Here is an 11,502-nt window from a genome sequence, read left to right on the forward strand (position 1 = left end):
TATTAATAGTCTTCATCTTTTGAAAGTAGAAATAAGCACGATGATTTAACTTAAATCTTTACCTGATGCTCTGGATCAGTAATCAGACTGCTAAAGTGCCATGTCTGATTACTGTTTTTTTTAATAAAGCTGAATACACGCAATGCTTATAGCTAGTTGAATTCCCAAAAGACTGATACACCAGTTACAGAATTACCAGGTAATTTTTATAGAAAGTTATGTATTGGTGGCAGTATTCTCTGAAGGATGGCTGATCTACACCTAGCTTTGATGTTTCTGCTTAAAGCATGCTTTCGTAATGTTTCCACACTACTGTGAATAAGGTAGAATACAGTTATTCACAAGAAAGTAGGAATTCCCTTTGAAAAAGGCAAGATAATTACTGAAGAAGGCTTAACGTGATGACTTAGAGGTGTAACCTTCTTGTGTACCAACTAATGATTGCTTTGTTTTTAGGTGCCTTAGCTGGACCAATTGTTGATCCACAAGTGACAGCAGTTTGGGGGAAGAAGGTTGCACTGAAATGCATAATTGATGTAAATGAAACAATAACACAAGTTTCTTGGGAGAAGATACATGGTAAAAGTTCACAGACTATTGCTGTTCATCATCCTGAATATGGAATATCTGTTCAAGGAGAATACCAAGGAAGAGTGTCATTTAAAAACTACTCACTTACTGATGCAACAATCATCTTAAAAAATGTAAGCTTTTCTGATGCAGGAGAATATATTTGCAAGGCAGTTACATTCCCACTTGGAAATACACAGTCATCAACAACTGTAACAGTACTAGGTAAGTCAACTTCTTTATGAAAGGAGGTGAAATTAATAGCACAAACTTGTCAGTGAAATTCTGCAAATGTATTAATACATGTTGTATTTCATCTTTTAACTTGCTGACAATACCAAAACAAATGTGTTCGCCAATCTTTCATAACAGATGTCTTGGTATTCTTACTAACTTCATTGAGGAGACTTCTTTTGGGTCTTGCTTCTTTAGAACTTGCTTCCCCCCCCCCCTAGATATTAAAAAAGCAGTTCCTATTTAGGCATTGTGCTAATCTAATTGTTTGGACAGTGCTTTGGAACTTACTTTGGAACTGCCAAACATAGCTTTAGCTACCACCTTGCCTAAATTCCATCATAAATTTGTTGTTAATAGGTTAATGTAGCTGCTTGGGGCTGGTGATGTAAACTGTTCTTTGCACAGTGTAAGTGTAAAGCAAAACACCTACTACTGGCAGTTATAGGAAGAAAGAGACAATTTAAGCCCTTGACTGCTTGTGGATAGTCATAACATGGAACTTATATAAACTCAATTTTTCACATAAACTAATTTTGTCTGTCTTGTTGAGGGTTCAGTATTACTGTCATAAAGGACTAGTACTAAAGCACAAGTAGACTTAGGTGATGGTGCAGTATGAGATAAAAACTCTATCCTGAAACTTGAAACCCCATTGACTTGTTGTCTCCTTAGAGTATTATACCTTCTTATAATAGAGTAAGTTACTTCTGTATCCGCTGCAAGTAGTCAAGTGATATTTTTCTACAGCTGAGGTGGTTCTCAATGACTATTTTTGTAAACAAATGTACTTTTTAGGATCTTCTTGGTCTTTGATCTCTGTTCTCCACAGTAGCAGAATACTATGAGATTAATCAGATGGCTTTAGCACAGTATGTAAACTAGTTTTCACCACAAGGTGGGGCAAAATAAACGCATCAAAATAAGTGACTTAATCCAATTTGAAACAACTAACTTGACCAAAGTAGTTCAATGTGATAGACAAAGCACCAAGCCTTATGGCTCTTTTCCATCTGTCTGTCTGTACTACAAATGGCTATTGTTGCAGTCTTTTGACTTCAGGTTTCAGCTATTGTGTTTTATCAACATACAGTGGGAGGTTCTTATTGCTTTCCCTCATCTCTTCTAGTCAGTCCCTATTTCTATGATATATTTTTTTTCAGGTCACATTAGTAGTTGTATCCATTTTGCCCTTCAAATTTTAGGTTTACGGAGAACATGAGGAGGAACTTTAAAAGCAAATTTAAGGTCTGTGTGTTTATTATTCTACATTTGAAAACACAGAAGAACTGCAACTTGATTGATAAGATGTATATTACTAAAAATTGCAGTTGGAGTAGGTAAAAGACGTATGTCAAAATCATGTTTCTTTTCATAGTCGATGATATAGGTAGCTGCCGATAGTTGTAAGCCTCTCGGTGACTTGGTATCAACCTTTGAATTGCAAAATGCAACTACTACTAGCAAAGATGCCTTCCTTTCCTAGTTAGCAGCTGCTTGGCTTGCATGTACAGCTGGGTAGCCAACACTGACTTATCTATCATCTTTGTCCTCAGCAGAGCATTTTTCTGTCCTTCTAAAAGCTTTTTGCTTCACTAATATCTAGACGGAAACAGTAAAAGTACTGGGGAAGTAATGGTTTTCAGAATATGCATGTAACTGAATAACTTTTGAGCTTTACTGGTCTGAGTTCAGTAGTTCTAAGCTCATCAGAGTCTTAAGGCATGGAATAGCTCTGATGAAAATTTAAAACCAACTGTGACTTAAAATTGGCTTTATTCTGACTGCATTCTCCCACTGTTTTAAAAAAATTTCCATTAAGTGAGAAGTTCATGTCCTGGGACTGAAACTGTTTCCAGTCCAAGCAGTACTGCCTCTTTTCCTAGTCCCTGTGTGTTCCTATTTAGCAAAGAATTAGTTTCCTTCCTGTGTGTAGTGGACATACTTAAATTAATCACGTAGTAGATGCTTGTACAGAGAAAGAGAAAGGCAGAGAAACTGAAAACAAATAGAGGAAAAAATAACTACGGGATAAAATGTCCTGTATTTTGCCACAGTCCACTGATCACTTAAGACCATAGTTAGAACCTTTGACTTATGCTGCTTTAGCTTAACAGACTTAACATGTTTGATGGCTTTGCTCACTCCCAGTTTGCTTTGGTTAGTGCTTCATGTTGTCTTACAGCAATGCACTGTAAAAGAAGTAAAGACACTGAAAATACAAAAATGCGGTTGGTGTCAAACAGGCGTATCGATCTTGTCTAAAACATCGGTTCTTCAAACTTACCTTGTTAAACTAGGGCAAAAAAAAAAGTGAATAACTGTATGTCAACCTGTTTCTTTCTCAAGATGCTGACTAAATTGGCTGAAATGGTGTTTGAAGGCAGAAGAGATGGTGTGTGACAGGGTATCTTGTGGAGCTAACAATTTTGTTATTGGCTTGAACGCTGGACATAACTGTTTAAAATATTTGGTTGTGTCTATATAGGTGTCAATAAAGTAGATCTTGTTCTTCTGCAGGCCAGCTCTTATCGATGCTATAAGTGAAGAATGAGCTGCACAGATGAGAATGGCAAAGGTAGATGTAGGTCTGTGACCATGAATAGATCCCAGACACACTAATGTAGACATTCTTACAATAAGGAATTAAAGAAGATGCATATTAGACAGTATGCAAAATGAGTCCTCTCAGACAGTTCTAATAAAGTAATGGTGCTTGAAAAGTGCTAGTTGATGAGATGTACTGTTCTTAAGTATCACACAATACCCCAGGTGCAGAAAAAGTGTCAAGCAGATAATAAATTAGTGAACTGACTGGTCTTAAAACCCTACAACAATACAAAAAAACCCCAAAGTTAATAGTAAAAGATTAGTTAGCAGGCAGGATAAGTTACAAGGCTGCCAGTTTTGAGGGGACAGAAAATAAAGTAGAAATACTGTTTTGGAAAGAAGTTACTGAAGTAAATGTCAGTTGTGATGAAGAAGGGGCTGACAATTCCTAGTGTCATGCCATTGCCAAAGGAATTAGTGAATTTAATGGTAAGTGGAAACAATACTGTTAGTGTTATAATCATGCCAATTTCGTCGAGATCTTCTGTGCACACAGTGGCAGAAGAAAATTAATTTTAAAACTAACAGAAGCAGTTGAAAAAGGCTTCTGAAGTACTTAAAACCAAGAAGAAACTTTGAGGCCTGGAAACTTAATGCAGTAGGTTTTCAGGCTCTTTCTTTTCTGGATGCTTTATTATGTTGCTTTTCTATAAAGAAGTGTAAGGACAAGCGTAACAAAAGATCTCTGATTGTCCATGCCTAGAGTAAGTAGGGTTAAATTAAATAGTTGTCATGACTCAGTGAAAGGGCTAGCACAGATGTGCAAATTAGTTGAGAATTCCTAAGCAGCTGCACACCTAACTTCCATACTTCAGCCACTATGTCTTATAACTCAAATATAATTCATGCTGTAATATTGCTTTGGATCTTCGTGACTATTCTCCTAAGATATATGAACAAGATGATCCATGCACGCTTACCTTTTGATAACTTCTGTCCATTCAGTCCATGTACCTACTCTGTTAATTATTTAAAGGGGATTAGGGAAACTACCACTGCCCTTAAACTCATACATTGTGAAGCAGGTCTCTTCTGCTTCTGGATCTTTGTGGGACTGGTAGCTTCCTTTCCCAAACTTAGAATTCTGCCCACCATCTTTTTCATTTGGCCTGAATAGAGCATAATGCTTCTACTGAAGAGGTGAAACAGCTTCTATAATGCTCTCCCAACCTCCTTCATGTGTCTCCCTACCACCACTGTGAGCAGTTAAAGTCTGTAGCACACTTCAGTATGGTTGAAATCATGGCACACTGAATGGTCCTGGGACTAGAGCACTACAAGCATCTGTGTATATAAAAGTTAAACTTAAAAAAAAAAAAAAAACACAAACAAACAAAAAAAACCGCCCACACCTGAAAGCCCACCAAAAAACCCTCCAAACCCCATACTTTGGGTAATCTTTTGCCAAGTTTAAAACAGTAAAACTATTTCCCAATGTGAAAGGTGAGATGCCAGTCGCACCTTGTAATTAGGGGCTCACTCACAAGAAATCTTTATTTTAATCCATGAGTGAAACAGCTAGAAAGGCTGTAGAATGAGTAGCTGGGTTTCTGCTGGTTTTCCTTCAGTTGCTGGGACAAAGTAATCCTGAAAGATAAACTATAGGAGTAAGTATAACAGCAGTAGCTTTCCACTTTTTGGTATGTGCCTATTTGGTCATCTTGTAGTGGGCGTGTGGTCCAAGAATCATGAGTTATGGGACAGATGTGACGGTAGAAGCCTAACCATTTGTGACGTGAAAAAAAACCCAACCAAACTCCACATAAAAAAAAAAAAAACAACAAAAAAAAAGCACAAACCCCAACAACCTAAAGCACCAAAACGCATTAGGCTGGTAATACGTATATTTTATGAAGTTGAGTAGTTTGGAATAGTTCAGCTTTGTGTCTTTCTGACAAGCCTAAAATTAAGAATTACACAATGAACTGAAACTCTCCAATCTCACAGATTTCAGATACTACTCAAAGCAAAGTATGCTTTTTTCCCTAATAATGATAATCTTAGTTTCTCCTAAGAGAAACTAGGCTTTTTAAATTAGTCTATATCCTGTTTTCTGGCTACTATCACTTAATATTTAAAGAGTTTTTTTCTAAAAGCCCAGTAAGTGAAGCAGCATACTGTATAGTCTGCTTTGGGTGTGGAGATCTCTGCTACCTTAGTTAAGACCTCTTGTCGAGTTGTGTACTCTTTGAGGAAAATTCAAAAGAATAGAATATGAAAGTATTTTCCATCCAAAATGTTTTGGGTCTGTAAGTTTTGGCATGAAAAACTAATGATAGCTGCTAATTTGATTTCACTGTGATGGAGATTGGGGTGTGAGGATACAGGAAAAATTAGTGTCTTAATGCTTTTAAGACACAAAATGTAAGCTTAGGTGTTTACTTCTGCATTTCAGTAATACTACAGAAGCCACTGAAAAGGTTACTGCTAGCAATTTGGGGGGAACAAGGTGGTAATATTTATGTTAAATTGGGGGAAACAAATTGTGGGTCAAATAAGTTCCTCATGCTAGGTTTCAAAGGCTTTTTTTTTTCAGATGATAGTAAGTTTCATATATACATCAGTTCAAATATCCAAGTTTATTGCAGAAAGCTTTAGTTATTGCTAGCACTGGAGAGCAGGAAATCAAATTTTGAAAGAAGCTCTGTTGGAGATGCTTCAGATCTAGAAGAGTGAATGTAGAACTTGGTGGAAAAAACCTGCTGTTGGTTTATTTACGTACAGTAGGATCACTAACAAATCACAGAGGGTAGGCATTCAGAGAAACAAAGTAGAAAATAATCCACTCTCAGTATCTACCCGAAAAAACAATCTGCAATTTGGTAATGAGGTATATTCTTTAAGCATTTCTAAGCATAGGGCAGAAAACACATATTTTAATAAGGTTATCTATTTAGTAGTCGCTTTTCCTTGTGGTGTAATTGAGCAAATAATAAACTGCCTTCTTCAGACATGAGCAGTGTTAGACTGAGCAGAAAACAATCAAAAACTGATTCTGGCATTGAATTCAGTCAAGCTGAAAACATTTGTTACCCAGTTATCTCTTGAATGCATAGGTAGCTGGAGAAGTATGTTGCCAGGTATTGTGAACTCTGCTCTATTTCATTTTAAGATATGTAGGTCAGCTTCAACTTCTTGGAAAGAAATTCTGTGAACTCCTTATAGAATACTGAAAGGCACAGAAGTTGCAATAGTTGTCTCTTTGTGATTAGTGAGGGCTCGTCCACTGAGGTGAATTCTGGAGCATTATGGTGTGCACTGATGACTTCACTACAGAGGACTGATAGCATTATTTGATCCAAAGACAAGGATTATGGAATAGGCTAGTATGCTACTGGGAAATGTGTGTGTCTTCTAGTATTGATAATAGAAACCAGCTATCCTAGAAAGCAAAATCTCAGTTTGTATCTGAAGAGCCAGATGATATTTCTGACTTAGGCTGCAACTGGTGTACGGCTTGTACAGATTTCTTTAAGAAGGAATTTTTTTAAAAAATTTTCAGTCTGTGGCCCTCAACAGTAGACACGTACATAAGGAACTCAACTTCCTTTTAGAAGAAGCCTCTAAAATTTTGAGGTGAGCAATGGGTGTATAAGTAGATCGGATCCTTCCACTTGTGGGTTTCTTGAGTCTTGGACGTTGTATGGAGTTCTAATTTTTTACTTCTATAGGGATTTGTTCACAAGAATACATATAGACAGAATTTTATTTATATATAGAAACAATTTATTTGTATATCAAAACATACACTTTAAATAAAAATTATGTATATTATGTAAGTTTGTACATGTTAGATTTTTTATTATATATACACATACACTATACATAAACTTTTTAGAGGTTAACTGCCCTTTTCAGCATGGAATCAATTTGTGTTGTACTGATCAACATAAGCTTAAACTCTTAATGTTGGGTGTTAAAACACTGAATTAAGTAGCTTTGAAATGACACAAACTGACAGTATAGATCAATACTTTAACATTTGAAAGTGCAGCAGAATCTAAGCTCTTTTTTTTTAAATAAATCACTGTATAGTTTCAACCTAATACATTAAGCTGTCTGTTGTTGGACACTGCAAATGGATTACTGTGGTTGGTGTTTTAAACCTAACCATCTTGGAGTTACCTGTCAATGCATTAAATGTAGTGAATAAGCAGCATTAATGAATGGACAAAGTTGAAAAGTATCAGCATCCCAAAGCATTGCAGAGATGACATCTGACATGAACTTATTTCTAGGATATCTGATTAGCATGGGCTTTTGCAAATGGATTAGATCTTGTCTAACTTTTACATAGCAATAGTGTTAAAGATGTGGACTCTTTCCTATTTAATTTTTTTTTTCCCCTCCCTAGTTGAACCTGTTGTGAGCTTAACGAAAGGACCAAACCCTCTAATAGATGGTGCAAATAGGACAATAGCGGCCACTTGTACAGCAGCCACTGGAAAACCTGCTGCAGAGATTGATTGGGAAGGAGGTCTTGGTGAAATGGAATCCAGCTCTACTTTGTTTCCAAATGAAACTGTGACAGTTGTAAGTCAGTATATGATTGTCCCTACCCGATTTGCAAGAGGAAGACGTATAACTTGTATTGTGAGGCACCCTGCTTTGGAGAAGGAGATAAGATACCCTCATGTGTTGGACATACAGTGTAAGTATTCTGTAAGGTAGCTACTGCTTGGTATATATCTTTTACACTGACAAAGGGGGTGGTTACCTTCGACAGGAACGAGATGAGCATTTTGTGCTTCAGGAAAAAAAGGGAAACTAAAACTGTATAGAAAAGCATGTGAGAAGAGGTAGGTCAGGCAGGAGTAGAAACCTAGGGTTTCTGTATTTGAAAAAAAAAAAAACAAAAAACCCACAAACAAAACCAAACACCCAACTAAAACCACTCAATCAACCACGTAAAATCATAGTGGTTAGAGTTGCAAGAGACATTAAAGATCATCTAGTTCTAACACCCCTGCCCAAGGCAGTGACACCTTCCACTAGACAAGGTTGCTTAAAGCCCCATCCAACCGGGCTTTGAACACCTCCAGGGATGGGGCAGACCCAGCTTCTTTGGGAGCACCCTTCAGATACTGGAAGGCTGCTGTAAGGTCTCCCTGGAGCCTTTTCTTCTCCAGGCTGAACAACCCCAGCTCTCTCAGCCTGTTTCCATAGGAGAGGTGCTCCAGCACTCTGATCATTTTTGTGGCCCTCCTGGACTCTCTCCGACAGGTCCACATCCTTCTTCTGTTGGGGCCTCCACAGCTGGACACAGTATTCCAGGTGGGATCTCACCAGAATTGTGTTTGTGCTTGGGATTGCCCTGATCCACATGCAGGACCTTGCACTTGGAATTGTGGAGCTTCATGAGGTTCTTATGGGCCCACCTCTCAAGCCTGTCCAGGTCCCTCTGGATTGCATCCCTTCCCTCCAGTGTGTCAACCACACCACACAGCTTGGTGACATCTAGTCACAAAGCTAGGATACCATTATGTTTCTACCATTTGTTTTGGATGTTGACTCATGGGTAAACATTATTCATTTTTATAGTTAATGTTGAAAAGATTACAGACAAAATAACAAACTTGTTTGTTCTGTAAACTGTTTATTGTGTCTTACGATTTCAGCAGTATTAAAAAAGAAATAAGATTCATGTTTGAATTGCCAAGTTGAAAGTAGGTCTTTTAGGGGTCAGTAAATTATTTTCAGATAACACTTGCGAAGCTTTTTCCACTCTAATTTGCATAAGGAGACAAGAACATAACATATACATTCCTAACTTGTGTTATTCAGCTTCAGATTGCTCATGTAATTCAAATCTGTACCAGGCTTGTTTAACAAATTTGTGGCTTTAAGACACGTGAATACGAAGTGAGATGGCTTACAATGCTGCTTAACTAAAACCTGTTAAGACAAATAAGCTTTAGGCATGTAATCCATTTTTTGTTAGACAATGCGTACATGACCAAAACGAGCTATTTCCAAGTTCTTCCTTTAATGTTCTGTTTCAGCCGTGTGCTACTTTAAAGTTCCTAAATCGTAGAAGTCTGTCAATTCAATTAGAAGAAATATAGTGGCTGGAAAAAGTAAATTTTGCTATTTTGTTTTGACTAGAATCTCTTGTGGGTTTGCTTTTGTTCTGTTTGGTAAAAGAATCACTTGTTCGGGCATAAAATAGTGATTAGTACTACTTTATTTTGTCAATGTTGAAATGAAGTTCTAGATTGAAATGCCATTGATACAGAAATGGAAGTAAAGATTATTTGTTCCCATTGTCTCAAACAGTGAGTAAGAGAATGAATTTCCATATTTAAAGTGATACGAGGGGGCAAGTTGGTCTTAAACTTGTTGTCTGAAATGACTGCTAAGGCATGTTTCAGAATCTTTAACAAAACTGTATAGTAAGCAACGCTGCAGCAAATGAGAAACAGAGATTCTATGAAGGTGTTGTCTAGTCTTTTAGTCTTCCCTTATGCTTACTGCTTTTCCAACTACTTCATCTCTGCTGTAGGAGGTTATACCAAATCATACTGGTGGTTCTATTCTCTGGGCTCTGAATATTTCAGCTAGGACTCTCTGGCTCATCTGAAGTGGCCTCTTTGCTTTTTAGAGCCATAACAACATAATTCTACGCTACGATGCCAGTGGATAACTGTTAACCTTTTTAACTGGCATCTGTGAATGTTTTGATGATTTCCTAGTTACCTGCCTCCTCAAAACGCTGTTTCTGATCCTTTGCTGTATTTTGGTAGTGAGAAGTAGCTCTAAATTACCATTCCTTACTTCCATAAAACATCAAACTGATTCTTTTCTTCTGAAGTCCTTTCACTTCCCCAAAGTGTTGTATGTTTGCTGAAAGCACACAGTAGGACAGTTGCAGTAATTAAAACAATTTACTCTTCCTTATCTAATTGACTGCTGCATATTATGCTGTAGCTTGGAACTGTATTGCTGTTCTCTGTATATTTTGTTGTTGTTGTGGTTTAAATTAAAACAAACAAAAAAACCCCAAACACCTTCTGCTCCACTGAGCTGACCATTGCATAATGTCATTGCATTAAAGAAAATACTGTGATTGTTGATAGGTTAAATCTTTTTTTATTAGATGCCCCAGAAGTTTCAGTAACTGGCTATGATGGAAACTGGTTCATTGGAAGAGAGAACGTTCAGCTCAGATGTAATGCTGATGCAAATCCATTACCTATGGAATTTATGTGGACCAGGTAAATATTCATAAAAAGGGGCTTGCCACACGATTTAAGTGCTATCATCTCTTATCTCACAGTAAACACCTGTTTTGAAAACAAGGAGTATATGACTTGCATTGGGTTGTAAAGGTGTTATCCAGCCTTTTGAAAGGAGGATACTAGATGTGTGTATGTATGAATATGGGTGAGTGGATCTTGTGTAAATTTATGAGCCTGAATAGTTTGCCATTACTTTCAGGGTGAAACATTTTGTAGTTACTTAATAAAATAGACTAAACTGTGTATGTTGCAGTATAGAGAGCAAAGCCTAATAAATGTAGTAGAAATCCAACTATTATTTCATTAGTTCTGTTTTATTACTACTTAAAGTAGACTGGAAACACTGGAACAGACTTTTCTATATCTGCATTTTAAAATCTGGAAATTACAGTTGAGATGGCAAATACTGCTTACTGAATTATAGAATTTGCCATGTTTTTCAGAAGTGCTCCAGTAGTTGCCAAGGCAGATAAATGTGGTGTTTTGCATAGCGATGGAAACTACGTCTTGAACATATGTCCCTAGTTAAAAAAAAAAAAAAGAAAAAAGAAAACGTCAAAAATTTCTTACGTAACAGCCACATTTCATGAATATATGGATTGGGTGGGCCCTACACAAATTTACTGCTTTGCTTTTGCAGCCAAGGATGTATTTTGGGCAGGAGACAGTAAGACAATAAAAGCAAGCATAGATCAAAATTTGACCTGTGAAGAAAAAAGACATTAAATATACTCAGCTATTTAAAATTTATTTGTTGCCTAAAGAAACAAAGGAAATAATTTTCATAAGGACAGTGTAAATTTATATGTAGCTATGTTACAGTGCTTCTGTTGGTAAAATCATGTGAACA

The 11,502-nt window shown here is 36.9% G+C and overlaps 1 protein-coding gene across 2 annotated transcripts in view; it reads left to right on the top strand.

The window, feature by feature from the left end:
- The first annotated feature begins 393 nt into the window (after window positions 1-393).
- PVRL3 (poliovirus receptor-related 3) overlaps window positions 394-11,502 on the top strand; it is a 40,846-nt gene continuing 29,737 nt past the window's right edge. For both annotated transcript variants that reach the window (XM_009888491.1, XM_009888490.1), the window contains exons 1-3: window positions 394-795; window positions 7,769-8,065; window positions 10,511-10,628. In XM_009888491.1, the coding sequence (XP_009886793.1) occupies window positions 438-795; window positions 7,769-8,065; window positions 10,511-10,628 (773 nt within the window). In that variant the 5' untranslated portion in view covers window positions 394-437. The remainder of the gene's footprint in view (window positions 796-7,768; window positions 8,066-10,510; window positions 10,629-11,502) is intronic.

The sequence above is a fragment of the Charadrius vociferus genome, unplaced genomic scaffold (assembly GCF_000708025.1).
Source record: "Charadrius vociferus isolate BGI_N301 unplaced genomic scaffold, ASM70802v2 scaffold487, whole genome shotgun sequence".
NCBI classification, from domain to species: domain Eukaryota; kingdom Metazoa; phylum Chordata; class Aves; order Charadriiformes; family Charadriidae; genus Charadrius; species Charadrius vociferus.